Source organism: Ovis canadensis, chromosome 13 (assembly GCF_042477335.2).
Source record: "Ovis canadensis isolate MfBH-ARS-UI-01 breed Bighorn chromosome 13, ARS-UI_OviCan_v2, whole genome shotgun sequence".
Taxonomy (NCBI): Eukaryota; Metazoa; Chordata; class Mammalia; order Artiodactyla; family Bovidae; genus Ovis; species Ovis canadensis.
In genome coordinates this window covers 94909076-94930607 of record NC_091257.1, presented here as the reverse complement: position 1 = coordinate 94930607, position 21532 = coordinate 94909076, and the positions used below count along the sequence as shown (strand labels likewise).

General features: G+C 49.1%; 1 protein-coding gene across 2 annotated transcripts; it reads left to right on the top strand.

The window, feature by feature from the left end:
* Nucleotides 1–2859: 2859 nt before the first annotated feature.
* SALL4 (spalt like transcription factor 4) lies at nt 2860–20186 on the top strand. 2 transcript variants are annotated; one of them, XM_069547059.1, is made up of 4 exons: nt 2860–3197; nt 12913–13950; nt 16111–16391; nt 18112–20186. In XM_069547059.1, the coding sequence occupies exons 1-4, from the start codon at nt 3068–3070 to the stop codon at nt 18529–18531; spliced, it is 1869 nt and encodes a 622-aa protein (XP_069403160.1). In that variant the 5' UTR covers nt 2860–3067; the 3' UTR covers nt 18532–20186. The 2 variants fall into 2 exon arrangements, with proteins under 2 accessions (XP_069403160.1, XP_069403159.1); XM_069547058.1 differs by having other exon boundaries at nt 3013–3197; nt 12913–15273.
* The last annotated feature ends 1346 nt before the right edge of the window (nt 20187–21532 follow it).

The window sequence follows — 21532 nt, the reverse complement described above, 5'->3', positions numbered from 1 at the left end:
AGAACAAACCGGTTTTAGGAAGAAAAATTCGAACTGAGACTGGGAGCTTAGTAGAAATGGGCAGGTGAAGAGAGGCAAAGAACAGGAGGGGAGAAAGTTCCTTGCGGAACACACCAGAGGTGGATTCTGTGGACTTGGAAGGTTTGAGTTCCACAGACGACTATACCTTTAACTGGAAAGTTCCTGAATTTATACGTTCAGCATACAACTGTTAGTACCCAGGAGGCATTGGATGAAATGGGAATAAAAAAGGATTTTAATGATGATAAAATGGGATTATATATCCCAAATACCCTTAAACACGATAAATCCTCAGTGTTCTTAGACTGCTTGTGGAAAGGTATAAAAGAAGTCAATTTCCCGACAATTTCTGTCTGGGGCAAACAGGGAGAAGAACCTGATTATACACAAACCCAGTCATCTAACAAAAGGCATTACAAAGTTTAATCCTGTGCACCAATCTTTTTTTTTTTCTCTTCCCTGACTCTCATCACACATTCAGGTCTTTCGGTTGTTTAAGGAATATTAAATAATCAAAAAATTACCTTGGCTTAGCGACTAGCCTTCCGCACCACTCACCCCCCTCCGCTTTGTTCTAAGGTCTTACTTTGCCTCTGGATTACTAGCTGCTGGCCGCAGCTCATCAGTTGGAGGTAGATTTGAAAAGTGTACTGGGTCTTTCTTTTCAATATTCATGGAAGATTTTCCTTTGGGGAAAACTTCTCTTTGGCTTTATCTGTCGAAGTTATTTCTGCAGACCCTGGATTTTTCAGGACAGGCTTACTGTAACGTGTTTCATTTACCACAATATTTTCTTGTTTGGCTATCTTGTCCATATTCAGCTACAGCTGGATCATGGGCATCGGGGTGTGATAAAAGAATTTTGAAGTTGGGCTTAGGGATTGAGCTCACCCGCTTCTTAATTATGTTACTTCAGGTCCTTACACCTCAGTTTCCTCGTTTTCAAAATGGACACAACAATGCCTCTATCTTGGAAGAGAAAACTAGGGAGTGTCCATCTCTCGAAGTCTGTGGTGCATGCCAGGGGCTCAATCAACTGTTATTATTATCACTTGGAGACTCACGAGACACGCTTTTACTACCTTGTTCTAAGCAGAACCGACTACCATGTTTTCATTGTCACCAACTAAAGTAAGTAAATATAAACACCTACATGTGAAATGAACTTTTCCTTAAACCACTAATATTTCACGAGCTGTAAGCCTCTGTGCACATGCGTTTACACTGGTAAGTTACATCGCCTACCTTACACAGAAAAGGTGTTGGGAATATAAGCAGATTAGTCAGCGAGGCAGGCGTTAATTGGCTTTTTTACTCAGTATGAGAATGCTAAACAGCTTCCATGTATTATGAAACCAAATTCTTACCTTTCCAACTTGGGCTGTTGACTGTAATTCTATCTTTTCTGGTTTAGGGAACTTAAACCAATTCCAAGTATTCAAACAAAGACTCAAAAACTGGAAGTTAACCTCACTTCCTTCAGTAAGTTTTTATTGATGACCATGAATATCAAAAAGATGATCAAGCTGATTTATTTTCTGCCTTGGGTTGTCCAAACAACCAGGTGAACACATTTATCGGCTTAGGATTCTATTTTGCTTGCATTCCCAAGGAGCTTACAAGAAACTGTTACAAGCTGGGAACCTGATGAATAACTAATCAAGAAACTACAGTGCACAAATGTGGAAGAAGGGTTTATAATTGCTTAGTTCCTTACAGTGGAGTCAGTGCTAAATTAAGACACACGCAGAAAGGTACCAGGGAATTACTGAATCAAAGACTTAGAAGGCTGAATATTTCATCATTTATTCAACATTTATTGACATCATTCAAAGCAGTTAATGGAATAAAATACATCGAGATTTACTATAGTTTTTTATACATAGAATATTATACACACATGCACAATTTTAGAAGATTTCAGACGTCTCCGTGTCAGGATGAGGCAATCACTTTGAACTATACACATCTTTTCGACAGTAAAGCTGGTATAGCAAAAAATTCCAATAATGGCTCGTTTGGCAACACCCAGTTTCTCTGACAATGCTCATTGCTCATCCATGGGAGAGGATTGTCTCAATTATAAAATGTTAGCAGACTTTTATGGCTTGTAGGGGAAAAAACGCAGCCTCTCCATGTTTCCATATTATCTCTGACTATACTTGTTTTTAATCCGCTTTTTCTATATTTAGTATCCAGTCATTTTAAAGTTAAAAAAAAAAAATCAAGATTTGCACTGTGACAAAAAACCCAGACTTTGTGAGTATGAATCCTGGAGGTTATTATTTAGCATTTAAAGGAAATAAATCATGGCGAGGGGCTACTCTGAGATTTGGGAAATTTGAAGGCCACCTTAAGTGTTGAGATGAGGGGGGAAGGTTGAATATACCGCCATTCTTCGGATATCTCAAAACTCAATTTAAACATTTCAATGAAAAAGGAGATGGGAGGGGACAAGGGTCAAATCTCAGGGTTTTTTGTTTGTTTATTTTTTTGTTAGAGGTAAAAATTGAGACAAAATATTTCACTGAAAAGACCTTCCTCCCCAGCTTGCGCGGATAGCAACCTTACAAAAGTAATTTTTGGAGCACACTACCAAATACTCTTGTTTCAAAACTGTTATGGAAACTCCTAGTTTTTAGTAAGTACACAATTATTTCTCTCTTTCTCTCCCAGAACTCAGATAGCTGAAGGCGAGGATGGTCCCCCCTCGGATTTCGCCCAGCACCCAGCCAATCTGAGCCCGAATGCTAATTAGTTGCTCTCCCCAGATGAACACGCCTTTGTCGCTTGTAGGGCCGGACTACAAAGCCCAGAATGCCTCGCCCCTCCCTGATCAATGAGGACTTATTTAAATGATCTCTGAGGTCTTGGACCCAGGCCAATCAGCTGTCAGGGCTCATGATAAATCGCAATGCATTATTGATAATAATAATTACTGGGACATGCGCGTTCCGGCCGAAGGGGGGTAAATTTCCCAACTCCAGGAATTTGTGGCGGAGTGGGCAAATAACCGCGGCTCTCCAGGCGCCCCGATGCTCGCACCATGTCGAGGCGCAAGCAGGCGAAGCCCCAGCACATCAACTCGGAGGAGGATCAGGGCGAGCGGCAGCCGCAGCAGCCGGCCCCCGAGTGTGCAGATGCGGCCCCAGCGGCGCCGGCGGCGGGGGCGCCGGGTGAGTGGGGCTGGGGGGCGCGCGCCCCGGGCGGGCAGCTTCTTAGACGCTCGCCCGCCCCTCGGAGGCGCGGGCTTCGGCGAGGCCGCGGCTCCCTCCGCAGATTCGGGAACTTGGATCCGGGGGCTTAGCTCCAGGGGCGAACCGGCAGCCTGGTTCCCCACCCCCACCCCCGCCCTCGTTAATTTTGCACTTTTTCTCGCTTCTCTCCCGTGGAAGTTTCACCCCCAGGTCTCGCTCTTACTGTAGGAGTGACCCCGAGCCTCTGCCTGCCCCTCGTTCCCGAGAGGTCCCCTTCTCCTCGTCCTCTGCCCCTCTCTTAATTGGCTGCACTCCCCTCACTAGTAACCTCCCCCCCACACTTGTAACTTAGGCCCCCCTCCTCCCTCCCTGGCGCCGCTTTTAAAAGAAAAGACCCCGGGGGTCCCCACTCTATTCCCTCACCGTTGGGGGCTTTTCTAGGCGGCTGGGGAAGGGGCGCACCTTTGGAAGACCCCCCGGGGGCGGCCGATCGGTTGCACGCGCCCCTCCCGTGCCGTGAGGGGGAGGGGGCGCGACCTCTCCCCACCCCCCAGGAGCTGGGGTGCGGGCCACCCGCGCTGCGGAGGGGACTGAGGGCCGGAAGAAGTGGAGGACGAGGGCACAAGATTGCCTTCTTTTCCGTTTCAAAATTTTCTTTTTTTGGTTTCCCTCTTTTCTCCCGGGGCTGCGCCGCCTGCCGATCTTCGCCCTAACCTTTCGGGGCCTGACCTCCAGCCATCTTTGATTTCCGACTTCCTAAAAATAACCGCGGGCGGCGGGAGGGGTGCGGGCCCCCGGGCGCGGGGGTCGCGCGCGCTCTGCAGTCCCGCTGGGGTGCAGCCGCCTGGCGTTGCGCGTGGCTTTTCTGGCGCGCCCCGCTTCCCGAAAAGCGCGCCCCGGGGGCCGGAGGGGAGAGGTCGCGCCAGGGCTGGGCGGTCGCGGACAGGGCGAGCTCCCAGGGGCTGACCCGGCCCACGCTTCCGCGCCGCGCCTCTCCGGGGTCGGGAAGAGTTCGGGACCCCCAGCCCAGTCGGAGCGGCCGAGCGGACTCCTCTCTCCCTAATCATTTAACCTCGGGGGCTTTAGGAGCGAGTCGCTTTCTCACTATCTCCCCTCCGCCCTGGCCCGCCAAATTGTCGCCTGATAAGTTTTTCGCGTACGCGTGGGGGGAGGGGGCGTCTTTAAGCTCCTCTCAGGCCTTGTTGGTGGCTTCGCTCCCCTCGCCGCCTGCTTTCTAATTTCCCAGCGGGTGATGGGGGTGCGCGCGGCGACCCCAGTCGCTTCAATCCACTACAAGGAGGGGAAGAGCCGCCGCCGCTTTTTGGTTACCGTACCCTTTATTTCGGGGAGGGAATGGAATACATTTTCTGAATCTGTAACATAATGTAAATCCCTATTTCCCCCCCTCCTCCCCAAATAATCTTTTTCCAGGGCAAGTTAAACAGATCGGCTTGACCAAAGGGGCGGCTCAGCGGTTTTGGGGGCGTCAGATGGTCAGGGCAGCGCGCACCGGAGGTCGGGGGAGGGCGGCCTCTCTTTGTGCCTTGGGAGGGGGGTGGGGGGGAAGGACGGAGAGGCTTCGTTGCCTGGCCCACCTGGAACAAAAGGGTTAACCCTCCGCCCGCCCGCTTCCTCCCGGGAAGGAGGGGCGAGCTCCTGGCTCTGACCCCTCCCCTGGTCCTGCTCTGACCTCCCCTTCCCCCTACCCGCTTCGTTTTGGGTGGGCGCACTCTTAGTGCGGCTTTTGGTGGGATTTGGCATCTTAGGGGGAGCTGGTTATGGGGGGCGAGGGGACGTTCTTAAATGGACGCTAGCTGGAGTCGGCCACCAGTCCACCCGAGCTGGTTAGGATCGCGAGCCTGGCCGTGCGCTCCCTCCACAATTGGGGAGGGGGAGTTGCTATTGATCGCTGGGGTTGCGGTGGCCGCTGAGCTGCGCGCGGGCGTCCCCTGGAGGCCCAGCCGGGAACCTCGCGCTCTGCTGAGAGGCGGGTCCCCTCGCAGGTACCGGCTCCCACCTGATGGGAGGGACGCGCTGGGGCGGGGGGTTGAAAATCTCTGGGCTGGGCGCTCCTCGGGAAGCCAGTCAGTTCTTTGCGCTTTCCCCGGCGGTGCCGAAGTTTCTTTGCCAAGTCTTTAGCATTCTTGGAAAGAATTCTTCGATCCTAGTATGTGTTTGCAGAGCCCCCAGTTGCCGCCGTGAAACAGAAGGTAGTAGTGGTACATGCCCAAGCAGTTCATTCTAATGGATACATTTTGTGTTTGAGCCCCTGTTTGCGTATAATTAAAAACATCCAGTTTAGACTGATCTTATAGTGCACAGCCGATTTGAGACCACTTAAAAAAGAAATGCACTTTTTGAGGGAGGAAAATGAAGTTTGGCGATCAGTTAGATCCAGAACATCTGCAGGTGCTCAGGGGACTAAGGCTATGTACAGGAAAATTAGCCTTTTTTTCAAAAGAGGTTCAAATGCCCTTTGTGCTAAACTGGATGACAACCATCAACGATTAAGATTCCCCAAATGCAAATAACCGCTTAGCCCCAGTTTCTAAACTGAAATGACCTACATCTGCGGTAAGGAGGCAGAATGGGACGCTTGGAAGTTTCTGTTTTAATTGAGGGAAAGGGAAATCTTGGTGACAGTAGCCTCCGTGAATGTTGCAGGCCAAGTTTCTGCGTTTGCATCTGGCTTTCTGAAAGAGAAGGGCTACAGCTTGCCCACACCTCTTTTGTTCCGCTAAAAGTTGCACAAATCGGTGCTAGCTGATCCTTCAAGCCCCTTCAGCCTTCCTCCTGTTAGGGAGCCATCTTGGGAGGGAGGGATAGAGTTAATGCTTCCTCTTTTTAAATGAAATGAATTTTTTTTGTAAGGTGTAAGAGTGAGGTGTGCATTCCAATCTGGTTGTAAGACTTTCAGCTGCGTAAGCTTTGATTTCTGAGCTTCTGGGTTCTTTCTCTGTACCAGGGAGATGAAACACCCTATTTAGATAGTTTCAACTATAGAAGGCCCACTGTGTGCTGGAAATGTGATTGGTAATTAACTTTATTCAAAATAAAAATTAAAAAATTGTGTCAGGACAGCTGAACTGCCAAAGTGGGATAATTCTGCAGTTTTATCTGTAGCCCACACCATGCTGGAGACCTCACGTACATTACTTTTGATTTTTTTGTTTTTGCTCAGTTTAAACTTCAGCTCCTGGTTGCAATGGCTTGCCCAGAGTTTCCTTGTCCTGTTTGATTTGAGCTGTGCTCTAAATCCAAGAAGTTGTGTTTATCGTGGTTTTAGAGGGTTGGTTATGGGATGGGATTTTGCTATCAGTATTCTATCAGATGGATGAGCGGGGCTGCTGTAGGCTTTAGAATAAGGGGTCCCGGGAAGCAATTTGGAAATTAAACAGAGTTTGCATTTGGTGCTCCAGGCTTTACTGCCTTGGAAAAAATGATGGAAAGAGTTTAAGATACCCCTTTTTCATCACCCTTCACCTGTGTGCTTTTGATTGTTTAAAAAAGCATCTAAAGCATCTTTAGAAGCCTCTAAATCCAGATAAGAACTGCATCTCCAATCATTGCCATCCATTTTTCTCCCCAAATTTCGAGTCCATGTCAGGTATTGTTCTAAGGGGTTCTGGGGAAGGAGATAGCAAAAACTGCCTGCATGAAGTTAACAACTTGCTTTTAAAAGATGAGCTCTATTTGAGGAAAAGTGGGACCTATCTCTAGCATAAGCAGCAGAGCTTGCACACGTTAGCAGAAAAAACTTTGATTTTTTTACTTCTTTTCAGCAAACCTGAATTTTGATTCAGGACAGTTTGGAACAATTTTTTTTATACCTTTATTAAATGGGAACTTAATTACAGCTTTAATTTCCCACCTACAAATTAAGTTAAAGGCGTTTCTCAGATTGCTGAATGCAGATGTAAAATTAAACTGGTTTAATTTTAAGCGCTTTTTTTGAACCGGTTCGGTACTTAAGGACATCTCAGTTTCCTTTTGTATTTTGGTAAGCAGTTCTCCTGCTGGTGGGGGTGTGGGGTAAGAGATATTAAGTACTTTAGATAATCTGCTCATTGTAGTTCTTTTAATATAGGAATGGGAGGAAAAAAGATAAGCTTCAGGCATAATGCTTGTCTCAAGATATACGGTTGGTTTCTTAAGCATTTTCATAGGCTTCAGAATTTGATTGGCCTCTGGCAGATGAGCTTTTCTTGCTATACAATAGTAAGAGTATTTTCTATCCATTTGGCAGTGATTGAATCTAAGCCCCCTGCTGGGTTTACTGCATTCTTCCAACTTATTGGATAACTAGATGCTGAGAGATAACATTCCTAAAATTCGGGAGTGGGGGTGGGGTGGAAGGATGGAAGATCTAGTTGCTGTAATCCCTCTGAACTTTGCTTTTTCTTTTCGGGAAGGGTTAACTTAAGCATACCCAGCGATTGTTCATAACAGAGTCCTCTTACTTTTGGGCAAATACGCTTTCAGTATTTGCCAATGGTGGTCTGGATGTCGAAGTACTTTACTGCACCAGCAAACAGAGCTCCTGCTGTTTGAAGACTCAGAGTGGGATGTTGCCAGTATTGCTTGGAGGCTGCAGAAGAGGCGAGCCTGTGTATACAGGGCCTGCAAGCTGGTATTCAGGTTGTAAATCACTCTTGGGAACTGCTAGGTCCTTCTGGGGCAGGGAGCTTAACCTTTTTTGTGCCACAGTTCCCCTCCTCCAACAGAAATCTTGAACCTCGTACAGTGAGATACATAGAAATACCCAGGAGATAAATCACGTTGAGATACACTGACCAGAAATGATTGGAAACATTTGTGATACAGTAATACGTGCTTCTTTATGAACACAGTAAAGAAGATCTAGCAGTCAGTCAGGTAACCAGAATTTCCAGTAACACAGCCGCGTTAACATCATAGGAAAATACCTGCTTTCTGTTGATGACCTAGGCAGGAGCTCTGCAAATACTGCCAAGGTGTGCGCTCAATGCTCACGATTGAAAGAATATTGTCTGTGTTGGGGAAAGGGAGACAAAAACGTATATTTGGGACTTCCCTGGTGTTCCACTGCACTGGGCACAGGTTCTTAAGATCCTGTGTGCTGTGCATCCTGGCCAAAAAAAAAAAAAAATTATGGGTGTTAACAGTGGTTTGTGGTCTTTCAAAGGATCATAGTGCATAAACAGATATACAGTATGTTTGTGGTATTAAAGTTTTGGACTGGGTCAGGGGGAGAGGAGGGGGGAAAATGCTTTAAAAGCTTTCCTAGAGGGGTAAAAGGAAAAAAGAAAGTGTTCTAGCAGAAAGAGTAATAAATGAGGCCGCTAACTTTAGTGCCTTTTTAAACGTATTTAAGACTAGAGTCCCTGCTCTTGTGTTTTCTAGTGAACAGTGTGGCACCTTGAGTCATTTATTCCTGAGCCTCAGTTTCCATGCTTGCACATTGGAAGCAAAGATGCTTGTCTGTGTGGCTGCAAAGATAAATGAGTTAAGGTGGGGGAGTCTGCGTTGGGTGCTCTGTGGCAGCGTATGGGGGATGGTCGCAGTTGTGCTTTGGCGCTTAACAAGCAGAATGGGCATTTGTACAGGGCTTTGCTAGAGATTTCCAGAAGTAGCATGGCTGAGACAAGAGAGGAGGGGTGTAACATGCTAATTAAAAAAGAGCCAAAAGTGTATACATTTTGAAGTTTCTCTTCCACCCCAGGCCTGTGCTCCAGAGGCCAGGGACCAGCCTTAGCAATGCTTATTTCAGAAGTTTCCCGCGGACATGTTTATGTCTATTCCCAAACATGGCAGGGGGGAAGCACATTATGTGTACAGCCTGTTGTCTGCATTTTTTCTTCCTTTTGAAATCACACTTGAGTGGTTGTCCTATAGAGCAAGCACCTGTAGTAAAGAGCTACAAAGTAGTCATCTTTTTTCTGTACCCTGGTTTATTTCATCAGAATCTTGCTGGTGAACCACAGTGTGTCCATTTTTGTTTGGGCTGTTTATTGCTATGAGACCTGAACCCTGGCATCACAGAAAGTAAATTCCTACCAAGGGAGTTGCTTGGTGGAAGAATTGCACTATAACGATGGTGGTGGTGGATTGTACTCTGAAAAAGTTGTATCTATTTATGCATTTACCTGGCTGGTATATTTCCCTCCCAAGAGAAACTTTCTAAGTTTCCCTTGAAAAGTTCTTGACACATAATTGCCAGAGTTGCACTTCCAGAAAGATGGTGCCACTAACACATCTCCACAAGCATCCCATTACAAATGTACAGGTAGATAGATACACCATCTTAATGATTCTTGGAACTAATGAATACTTTTAACTTGATTCTTGGGAATTTGGTTGCTTTAGAGTGGAGTTGGAAGGAAGGTGGTACCTACCTACTGTTCCCCATGGAAATAGCTGGGGTGGATTGTGTCTTAACCCTCCCTGTCCTGCCCCCACCCCAACCTCCTCCTTCAAGCCTTCCTGTCCTCCCCAGGGGTTTCTGCAAGAGGCAAGATAGTTGCCATCTCAGTAGAAGAACTTAGTAGGAGAGGAAGTGCATGAATGAGGAGTTCAAAGGGAGAATCTGCACATGCCTGGCTTTTTTGCTTCACCGCCTTGGGGAAGTTAATGTCCCGTGCCTCAGTTTCCCCCTCTGTTAAATGTAATAGTCTCTTTTGTTAATTGTTAATAACATATAAATTACACCTGTACATAGTAAGTGCTCAGAAGTTATCTATGACTACATTTTTTATTGTGTTGTCTTGGGTAAAAGTCACATCTTGGAGTTTGTTTTTCTCATCTATAAATGGGGCTGGTGTTTAATAGGATTGGATGGATGTAGCGTGGACCACGGGGCACCTAGAGGTTCTAGTCTGGACTGTTGGGGACTACCAGGCTGCTCGTCTTTGCATCATCAGACCCCTAGCCCTGCCTTGCACTCAGTAGGAAGTGAGAAGGGTTGTTAAAATGAGTGAGGCTTTAAATGACTGTTGTAAGTCTTACTTTCAGCAGCCCTAGTTGCCCAGGTAACCAAGCCACAGAAATAGACAAGGTGAGGAAATTGATGTTCACTGAACACCTACAGTATGTACACTTTCCCCAGATCCTAGGATGGTGCCAGGCTTGTAGTCAGCACTCACAAACACTTACTAATCACATGGCTTAACCCAGGCATCTACCTTATGTAGCGGTCATGATTGTACACATTTAATAGAAATCCTGAGGGATAAACCTACCATCTCAAACCTGTGAATGATAGATTACTATAATTTGTTTTCTTTCCCTTGCTTGGTTCACCCACACACACCTTGCTAAACTTCTGATTATTACCTAGTCTGAAATTAGGAAAGATTAAGTCAATTTATTAAGGCTATGCTGTGGAAATTTAAGAGTCAATGTTTGAAAGTCTGTTGGAAAGTATAGATCTTAAGAGAAATACACTGTTTCAAGATCAATCCCTCCCCCAAATTGTTGACTGACTCCTCAGTCAAAACTCGTGGTGTTGGGAAATGTAATCACCCAAGAAGAGGCAAAAGAGGTTCATTTATTTTTTAAAAGTGATTATTTTATTTAAAAAATAATATTTCCTGACATGGCCATCTCCCCACTCATTTGTACATTTCAAAAATAGGTGTTTTTTGTTTTAAAGAAAAGTGGTCACTTGTTGCATACAGTTCTGTGACCTACTACCACCTAATTTCTGTCTCCGAATTCAGGACATACGGAAATTCTACATTGCTTCCATACTGTGGGTATACCAAAATTTACATTCCACCTCCCTCCCTTTTTTTCGTGGCTGTAACCATTTCTGTGAAAAATACCCTTCTTTCTAGGTGGATCTTTGTATCCATATGCAAAGGTCTGTGGCTTAGCTCAACACCCCTGGGACTGCTGCGTCTGAGGTGTGCCTGTGTGACTTCTCGGGTCAGGGTGTGCATACAGCAGAACAGCGAGGAAATGGACACAGTCAAGTCGGTTACGGAGTCTCCACTCACCAGGGCCCAGGCAGCTGGCCATAGTATGGCTGCCCAGTAGGTGTTTTGACAGGCAGACTGGCAGTCACTGTGAAGGAAATGGGACCCAATTGGCAAAAGGAACCCAGGGACCAGTCATTTTTAGGAACAGAACTGCCCAGACTATGAAGGTTGTTTGATCTAACGTAACAGTAGTAGAAGCTGCAAACGGAGGGCGAGGAGGAAATGCTGTCATTCCGTCCTTTCCTGCTTGTCTCTGGCTCCTTTGTTTAATGGCTTGTTAATCCTTTAATGTCATGCTAAGGCATTTCTACAGGTTTTCCATTATCAGGAAGGTCAGTAAAGTCTTTTTCTTGGATGTGCAATCTTTCCTTTTTTTCTTTTTCAGTCCCCACCCCGCCCCCCCCCCGCCCCCGACACACACATAAAAAACACTCCTCGGTGTATCGGCTTTGTCTTACTTAGGTCTCCACATTTTAGGTGAATTTAGTACCACCGTCATAGTTCTTGGCACCTTTAAACTTCCACGGTCTCTGGTGGGAAGGTAGAGTTCCCACTCCGTCTGGAGGAGTGATTTATTGCAGTCTCACTTCTGATGGACCCAGGGTGGAGATGAACAGCAGGCTCCCAGTGTCATTTAATGGACGACATGAAATCCATTTGCTTTTGTAAGCCAGCTCTGAGGTGGGGCAGAGAGCTCCGTGGGGATTATTTTAATAAATTCTATTGAGTTTCCCAGCACTGCCTTAATAATAAGTTGGTACAGATTACTAGATGGCCTGTGCAGGAGATGCAAGATACCCAACTTCAGTCCCTGGGTCGGGAAGATCCCCAGCGGAAGGAAATGGCAACCCACTCCAGTACTCATGCTTGGAAAATTCCACAGACAGAGGAGCCTGGCAGGCTACAGCCATGGGGTTGCAAAGAGTCGAGCGTGGCTTAGGGAAGGAGCACACACTAGATTGCCCAAGACAAGTCTGTCTGCACTGTTCTGGAGGCTGGACCCCTGAGGCTGAGGAGCAGCAGGGTCGTTTTCTCTTGGAGGCTCCAAGGCAAGTGTGGACCATGCAGCCTGCTTGCTGCCTTCTGTTGGGTCCAGCATCCTTGGCTTAGAGCTTTGTATCTCCTGCCTTGGCCTAACACGGCCTTATTCTGTCTCACGTCTTTTTTTGTTTGTTTTGATTTCTAATTCTTTTTGGCTGCCCTGGGTCCCTGTTGCTGCATGCCGGCTTTCTCAAGTTGCGGTGCGACGGCTTCTCACCGTGTGGTGGTTTCTTGTTAGAGAACACGGGCTCAGTAGTTGCGGTACATGGCCTTTAATTGATTCGAGGCACGTAGTATCTTCCTGGACCAGGGGTTGAACCTGCGTCCCCTCCTTGGCAGGTGGATTCCTAACCACTGACCACCAGGGAAGTTTTCCTGTCTCTTTTCTTCTTAAGGACACCAGGCACTGGGCTTGGGCTCCACTCTATAATTAACAGTTGTACAGAGCCTCCCCCCAGCCCCCACAAGAAGACCACGTACACAGGGGAACGGGTTAGGATTGGATATTTGGGGGGTTATGATTCCACCCACTACATGAGTGGTTGGCTCACTGAGACCCTCATTCCATGGTCTCCTTGTTAGGACACAGATCATGAAGCCCTCTGAATTGTGAGTTGTGGTTCTCCCCCCGCCAGAGACCGCCTTGTGTCCTTCCTAGGGTGGAATTCTCATCTTCTCCTTCCCTCTCCTCGCAGGTGCTCCAGTGAACTATCTTGGCGGCGGCGGCAGCAGTGGCAGCGAGGAGCCGAATGGCGCCGGAGCAGGGATAAAGCGGCCCCGGCGGGAGGAGACCCACGTCTGCGAGAAATGCTGTGCGGAGTTCTTCAGCTTCTCCGACTTCTTGGACCACAAGAAAAATTGCACTAAAACGCCCCCCGTGCTCATCCTGAAGGACAGTGAGGGACCGATGTCGTCCGAAGACTTGCCGGGGACTGTGCTCAGCTCGCAGCCGCCGAGCCCGGGCCGGAGGGAGGGCCACCGGGACGATGGCAGCGGCGGAGGGGCCCCCGGGGACGCGAGGGAGAAGCCAGGGGCGGAGTCTGTCCTGTATCTGAAGACAGAGGCCGCCCTGCCGCCCGCGCCGCAGGACATAAGCTACTTACCCAAAGGCAAGGTGGCCAACACCAACGTCACGCTTCAGGCGCTGCGCGGCACCAAGGTGGCGGTGAACCAGCGCAGCGCCGACGCGCCCCCGGCGCCCCTGCCCAGCGCCGGCAGCCTGCCCTGGGTCCTCGAGCAGATCCTGTGCCTCCAGCAGCAGCAGCTGCAGCAGATCCAGCTCACGGAGCAGATCCGGGTGCAGGTGAACATGTGGGCCTCGCACGCCCTCCACGCCGGCCACGCGGCCGACTCGCTGAAGACGCTCGGGGGCCACGTGTCGCAGCAGGTGTCGGCGGCCGTGGCCCTGCTCAGCCAGAAGGCGGGGAGCGCCGGGCTGCCCCTGGACGCCCTGAAGCCCGCCAAGCTACCTCACGCCAACGTCCCTTCCGCCGGCGGCTCCGCCTCCCCGGGGCTGCCGCCCTTCGCGCTGAAGCCGGACGCCACCCGGGTGCTCCCCGGCGTCCTGTCGCGCCTCCCCGGGGCGCTGCTCCCCCAGGCCCCGGGCTCTGTGCTCTTCCAGAGCCCCTTCTCCGCGGTGGCCTTAGACCCGTCCAAGAAAGGCAAAGGGAAGCCACCGAGTGTCTCCCCGGTGGAGGTCAAACTCAAGGACGAGGCTCTCTGCCGGCACAAGTGTAAGTACTGTAGCAAGGTTTTTGGGACTGATAGCTCCTTGCAGATCCACCTGCGCTCCCACACCGGAGAGAGGCCCTTCGTGTGCTCCGTGTGCGGCCACCGCTTCACCACCAAGGGCAACCTCAAGGTGCACTTCCACCGGCACCCCCAGGTGAAGGCTAACCCCCAACTGTTGGCCGACTTCCACGACAAGACGGCGGTGGGCGGTGGCCTCCCCTTCGCGCTGGCCGGCCCCGCCCCCCTCGAGGAAGCCGGGCTCTCCCTAGACAGCAAACCCGCGCTCGCGGCGGGGACCCCCAGTGTCCTAGGGCTAGTTCAGAATCTCCCCTCGGGGCCTCACCCCAAGGACGCCAAAGGGGGCCCGTTGCCCGGCGACCTGCAGCTCGGGCTGTCTCCGGAAAGCGAGGATGGCTCCATCCTGCCCGGGGTGGGGCCGACCCATCCCTCCCCCAGGGTCGGAGGCTTCCCAGGGGGTGGGCCGCCCGAGCCGGGGTCGGAGACCCTGAAGCTGCAGCGGCTGGTGGAGAACATAGACAAGGCCACCGCCGACCCCAACGAGTGTCTCATCTGCCACCGCGTCCTCAGCTGCCAGAGCTCACTCAAGATGCACTACCGCACGCACACCGGGGAGCGGCCCTTCCCCTGCAAGGTCTGCGGCCGCGCCTTCTCCACCAAAGGCAACCTGAAGACGCACCTGGCGGTGCACCGCAGCAGCGCGCCGCTGAGGGCGCAGCACTCCTGCCCGATCTGCCAGAAGAAGTTCACCAACGCGGTCCTGCTGCAGCAGCACATCCGCATGCACATGGGCGGCCAGATCCCCAACACGCCGCTGCCCGAGAGCCCCTGCGAGTTCGCGGGGCCCGAGCCCTCGGCGGCCGGGGAGAACGGCAGCCCCGGCGCGCCCGCTCACGACGGGGTCGTGGAAGCCATCGACGTAGACGAAGCCTGCCCCCAGGAGGCCCCCAGCAGCTCCTTGAGGGTCCCCGGGCCCCTCGCCGGCGTCCACGCGGCGTCCCCTACCCCGGGGCTGGCCACGGCGGCTTCGCTGGATGTCCCGGTGAAGGCGGGGCTCGCCGCGCTCGTCCTGCAGCGGCAGGGAAGCCGAGAAAACGGGTCCGCGGAGAGTGACGGCCTGACCAACGACGACGCCTCCTCGGTTATGGGCGACCCCGAGTGCGCCAGCCGAAGCCCAGACGTCCTGGAGAGCACGTCCTTCCAGGCGGTCTCGCCGGCCCATAGCCAGGCGGAGAGCGTCAAGTCCAAGTCTCCGGACACCGACGGCAAAGGGGACGGCTCGGAGAGCAGCCGCACTGAGATGGAAGGTGATAGAGCTTTGGATTTCACTTAGGTCCATTCTGGGCTCGAGGTCATCTGGAAGGAACCGGGGTGACCTTGGCCGATGGAGAGTGAACTAGCTCCTCCGTAGGGCAATTAGTGACTACCTCTGTCATAGTCCTGACGTGCTTTTACTTAGGACAGTGTACTTTGCTCGGTTTTGATTCTTGTGTTGGAGGTCCTTGGTGGCCACACGGGGATTCTTTTGAGTTAATGCTATCCTAGAAGAGTATTTCAGGAAGTGGACACCAGTGAGATAATTCATGGTTCCTTGATTCAGAGATCCCGCTCCCTAACGTAAGAGTCACAGATGGGTAATTCTTGAGGGAGAATTACCCTATTTTAAAAGAGAATCTAACCTATTTTAAATTGTGGAATGCCTGTTGATGGCATTAGTGGTCCAATGGAGGGGACACCTTTGTAGAATCAGAAAGATAGTGTCAGAGCAGACTTTAAAAGTAACTTGACGTGGGGATTGAACTTGGAATTGCGTTGCATGTGTTTCTGATGCTGATACCTTTTAAAATCTAAAATACTGGGTTGGCCAGAGACTCTGTTCGGGCTTTTCCACCTCCTGTTTTGGGGAAACCCGAACGAATTTTTTGGCTCACCCAATAGGAAAATTCTTTTAAATTTTTGGAGTCGTCATTCTCTGTGTAGCTAAATAAGAAGAAAGCTGCTTCCAATGTGTAAATTTCCTGAAAGGTGTTTCCAGACTCTGAAACGTCGGGGCAGTGGTGGTCAAAACTCCTTTCTTGGTTTGAAGAATGAATGATGACGTGATGATAAAAGTGTTTTTTTTTTTTTCTTTCCCTTGTGCGCAGGTCGGAGCAGTGTTCCATCGACATTTATCCGAGCCCAGCCAACCTATGTCAAAGTTGAAGTTCCTGGTGGGTTTGTGGGTCCCGCGACCATGTCCCCAGGTATGACGCCTCTGTTAGCAGCCCAGCCCCGACGACAGGCCAAGCAGCACGGCTGCACGAGGTGCGGGAAGAACTTCTCGTCGGCCAGCGCGCTTCAGATCCACGAGCGGACTCACACCGGTGAGAAGCCCTTTGTATGCAACATATGTGGCCGCGCTTTCACCACCAAAGGCAACTTGAAGGTGAGCTTCCTTAAGGCTTCAGCTGGGGGGTGGGGGGAGCTCGGTGTTAAGCAGTGACGTTCATCCCTAATAAATCCTTCCATCAGGGCCAAGTGGGATATTACATCGTGCCATGTCAAAACTGGCTCTTGAAATAGTATTTTTTTTTTTAATTTTATTTTTACTTTATTTTACTTTACAATACTGTATTGGAAATAGTATTTTTTAAAAAGGAATAGTGGATAGGACTGCATGCTTCCACTGCTGGGCCCCAGGTTGAAGCCTAGGTTGGGGAACTAAGATCCTGCCAGCTCTGCAGTGCAATGGAAAAAAGAAAAAGGAAACAGGCTTCCTCACATTACAGCATCTCTGAAGTTAGGATGTTAGTTGCCTTCATAAAATCCTGCAGATCTGGAAACGTAGATAGTGATTGTCATGTTCGTAATATAAAATTGATAAATCCATTATGGGTTTGTCTTGAGCTTTTAGACTGGACTACCTACCATGGTCTTCAGCTTTTTATTTTAAAAAAGGGATTTGAAAACTCAAAAGCCAAACTGGGAAAATAATTACAGAAAGGAGGCCAGGTTGAAGAAGCAGGAGGCAGTAGATTATCTTTGCTCTTCAGAAGAGTCCCTGTCTTGTTTGCCGCCGTAGATGAAATAACATTCATTCTTGGTGGCTTGTGTAACCTTCCCAGCTAGGCTTATTTTTTCCTCAGCAGTGATTGCTCCTGTTGACATGATGTATCTAGGTAATGTCAGCTCCATCAGGGCAGGGTCTGTTTTGTTCAAAAATTAATTTTTATAACTCAAATTTTTTATGTGGGTCAGTTCCCACAAAGGGGGAAGTTGCACGGAGATGCTCACACACTTTTCTAGCTTCTCCCGGTGGTAGAATTTTAATTTTGTGCAGCTGTAGAATGAATGGGCTTCTCAGGTGGCACTAGTGGTAAAGAACCCACCTGCCAGTGCAGGAAACATACAAGAGACGTGGGTTCGATCCCTGGGTTGGGCAGATCCCCTGCAGGAGGGCATGGCAACCCACTCCAGTATTCTTGCCTGGAGAGTCCCATGGACAGAGGAGACTGGAGGGCTACAGTCCATGGGGTTGGTCGCAAAGAGTTGGACACGACTGAATTGACTTAGCATGTGTGCATAGAATCAGTGGTAACCAGGGCGTTGACACTGATGTAAGCTCCTGGTCTCACATATTTTCCCATTTCATCTGTGCGCAGTGTCTGTATGCCTTCGGTTCCATACCATTTGTTACCTCTGTAGGTGTGTGTGTTAACACATTGTAACCCTAGCACTCAGAACAACACTGTACTCCCTAGTAGGTGTTGACAGAAGTGCAGAATAGCGGATGGGGAACTTGGTGTGTGCTTCCCCAGCGTTGCCTCTAGGGAGGAATGTGGGCCCATTGTTGGCAGATGGTCTGATTGTCGACCCCCTCGCCACCCCCTGCCAAGAGAATAGATAATCTGGATTTTTAATCTAATTTCTCTCCTGGCTGCTCTCTGCAGCTTGTGAGATCCTAGTTCCCTGATACGGGGTTTTAACCTGGGCCCCTCGCAGTGGGAGCATGGAGCCATAACCACTGGACCACCAAGGAATTCTCCGAAATCTAATTTTAAAATAGAAGTTTCGATGGGCCACACCTGTGGGCAGACTTGACTTTGACTGGCCTACATGCAAAAACCTCTGTTTTGGTGGAAACCTTTCTGTCCCTCTTCCCACAGGTCCATTACATGACACACGGGGCCAACAACAGCTCAGCACGCCGTGGCAGGAAGCTAGCCATCGAGAACACCATGGCTCTGTTAGGAACGGACGGAAAGCGGGTCCCCGAGATGTTTCCCAAGGAAATCGTGGCCCCTTCGGTGAACGTGGACCCCGTCGTGTGGAACCAGTACGCCACCATGCTCAACGGTGGCCTGGCCATGAAGACCAACGAGATCTCCGTAATTCAGAGCGGTGGCATCCCCACCCTCCCCGTGTCCCTGGGGGCCAGCTCCGTGGTGAATAACACGGCTGCCTCCAAGATCGACGGCTCCCAGTCTGCTGCTGGTGCCGAGGTGGAGAAGCCAGGGACTGCCGACAACGTCCCCAAACACCAGTTCCCGCACCTCCTGGAAGAAAACAAGATCGCAGTCAGCTAAGCCGCAGGAGGACGCGCCTCCGAGGAGCAGTGCACGCAGTGACCTCTCTGGAGAACTGTATCTTTTTTTGTTCTCTCTCTTTTTTTTTAAGGCCCCCATCTCCTCCAGGTTTCTTCCTGATGTGCAAATAATGTTTACAGTTGTGACCACAACCTCAGGCACGTCTTACAATCACAATGTTGCTATGCTGCTTTGCAAAAAAAGAAAAAAGAGAGGAAGAAAAAAAAATTCTTACTAAAACAAATACTAGTATTTTTTTAAATTTTGGAAGAAAGCGGGTCTTGCAAAGTAGTTTTGTTACTTGCAACAAACTATATACATTAAAACCTTTGTACAACCTCGAGTAACTGTTTCCAAAGACGGTCACCTCTTTCAAGTTGGAAGGTATTGAACCACCATGGAGAAGACACCCGTTCCACCTGCTTGGGGTCGGGGGGGTGGCAGGGGGTGGGGCGGCTGTATGCTTGATTCTGTGGGGACTGGATTCGGGTAAGTGGACGTGGTCTGTCATCTGTTTCGGGACCCATTTTTGTATTCTCCCAACCCGGCACCCACTTCTCTTTTTTTTTTTTTTGAATGTATTTTTTTTTTTTGGAAAACCAAGGTTGTAGAATTCCAGAGTGTTTTTCAGCCTTGGAACCTTAAGTAGGATGCCCTCAAGTGGACTGATTTTAGTCCTTAGAGAGTCAATGTGTGTGTTGCTGCTTATTTAAATACAGTTCAGTTGGAGCCTCAAGAGTGCCAAGGTCCTCTCTACCCTTCCAGATGCCGCCTTCTTCCTAAAACCAGGAGAGGTGACCACCTGAGCAGGGAATCTCAGGTGATGTAATGTAGTCCACCAGTGCCTGCTCTGTTGAAGAGCTCGGTGTCCATTCTTGAAGAAACAAACTCGTGGAAGGGCATGTTTTCTTATTATATACTAAAAACTTATACTAATTTGTACCAACATTTCCTTGATTGTGACTTACGCCGAGTAATTATGAAGATTTTTTTTTTTCTTCTGAGTATTGCATGAAGGCTACCAAGTTGGAACAGGCAAGTCCTGGATGTGAAAGCTTTAATTTATCTACCTCATTCATGTGTTATTTTTGTAGCTATAGTCTCTATTTTCCTATTGGATGACCGCTGAAGTGTTTCTAGACCCTATCGTAAACCTAAGAGTTGATGTATTGGTGGGAGCAGCTGAAAGTTCAAGATGTTGTGATTCTTTTTTTTCTTCTTCTTAATCCCCCCTTTTGTATATGTGATATTAAGCAGACGATGAAGCGTTCCTCTTGAAGATTTAACAAGCAAGGAGAAAGACCCACATTTCTGGGTGAGACGTCTTGGCCCCTCTGGAAGAGTGGATTGTGGCTCTTCTCAAGTCTGTCTCTTGGTAATTGCACCTGAGTTTAGGACTCCCCAGCCCCACAAATTTTTTTGTTTTGTTTTGCCAAGTTGTGCCTTTCCTTCTGGAATTGTAAGTGAACACAATGATAGTACCTGTTTACACTGTGAAGCGGATATTGTTACAGAAGATAAACCAGAGGCTTTCTCACTTGTTAAGCTTAATAATGCCTTGTGAATGTATGATCTACGGAGAAACCCCTGTAGTTTTTACCTGCTGATGCTGTCTGTTGGAGAATAAATTTTGAATGGTTCTTTTTTTTTCACCACCAGGCGTGTATGTAAATTTTTCTGTTAGTTTCTGCTCCACACCTGAGAGTCCTTTCCTGACAGTCATTTCCAGCTGCCTTGGGAGAAATTCCACCCAACTAAGTAGGATAGGGGCTTCCGCGATGTCTCAGTGGTAAAGAATCTGCCTGCAGCGCAGGAGACACGCTGGGTCAGGAAGATCCCCTGGAGGAGGGCATGGCAACCCACTCCAGTATTCTTGCCTGGAGAACCCCACGGGCAGAGGAGCCTGGCGGGCTCCAGTCCATGGGGTCGCAGAGAGGCGGCACGACTGAAGTGACTTGAGCACACAGCACAGATAGGCTACTTCCAGCTTTTTGAACTAAACAAGCAAAATGAGGTGGCTGGTGTATTGAACGCTTACTATGTCCCAGATGAGATGGGCATAAAAATTGGTCCCAACTCTGGATCACAGGATTCTCTTGGTTCAGTCTGTTGAGACTGAGGAAGGCAGGCACGTGGGGCCAAAGCCACGTGCGGCGGGCGCCTCCTTCGCCTTCCAGACAGTGGTTCTTGGCAGTTCGTAACCCAGGGAGCACGCGTACAACGGCCCGCTTCATCTTCTCCAGTAATGTACAAAGAAAGGCCGGTGCGGGCAGTTTCTAAGGTGGGTTTTCTGTGTGTCTTCAAGTACGGACACAGAGCAACAGTATTTCAGTGGGAGTTGCAGTTTCCTTGGTTCCAGCGAGTACATTTTATCCCCCTCCCCACAGCCACCCTCATCAGGTTACCCCAGGACATTTGAAAGCTTGTGGCTGGAAGTTACAAAATGGCAGAACCTTGATTTGTAGGCTCTTTCCTGGGTTTGGGAGAAGCCTATTTTGAATCCATCAAAGAGGTATATTTGGCTAAGTTTGTGATTCTGACCTTGTTTTTTTTTTTTTTTTTAATCTATTGTGAACCATGTTTAAAGCCTTTATTGAGTCTGTTACAATATTGCTTGTGTTTTATGTTTTGTGTTTTTTGACCACAAGGCATGTGGGGTCTTAGCTCCCCAACCAGGGATCGAACGAGTCCCCCCTGCATTGGAAAGTACAGCGCTAACCACTGGACCACCAGGCAGTCCCCGACTCTGTCTCCGATTCAGATCTAAACACCGTACTGGCTAATTCATGACTTCACTGTCTTCTCCCCTCGGCCCCATTTATTTTATAGATTCGGTAACCATGGTCATTTAAAGGGGCACTTTTTCTGGTGGAGAAAGCATATGCTTCTTGTGGCATAATCATTCTCTGTCCTGGAAACTCCCTCAGTTCTGTTTCCTTGTTTACAGACAAAATCGTTAACGACTACAAGAAATGTGCAATTCTCTTCACAGAAAGTGAGT

What these genes read in the sequence shown, in the direction of transcription:
- SALL4 (XM_069547058.1), top strand. Translation starts at nt 3,068, where the DNA reads ATGTCGAGGCGCAAGCAGGCGAAGCCCCAGCACATCAACTCGGAGGAG. An exon ending in CAGCCGCACTGAGATGGAAG is followed by an intron (nt 15,274 to 16,110) that starts GTGATAGAGCTT and finishes CCTTGTGCGCAG; the next exon opens with GTCGGAGCAGTGTTCCATCG. An exon ending in CCACCAAAGGCAACTTGAAG is followed by an intron (nt 16,392 to 18,111) that starts GTGAGCTTCCTT and finishes CTCTTCCCACAG; the next exon opens with GTCCATTACATGACACACGG.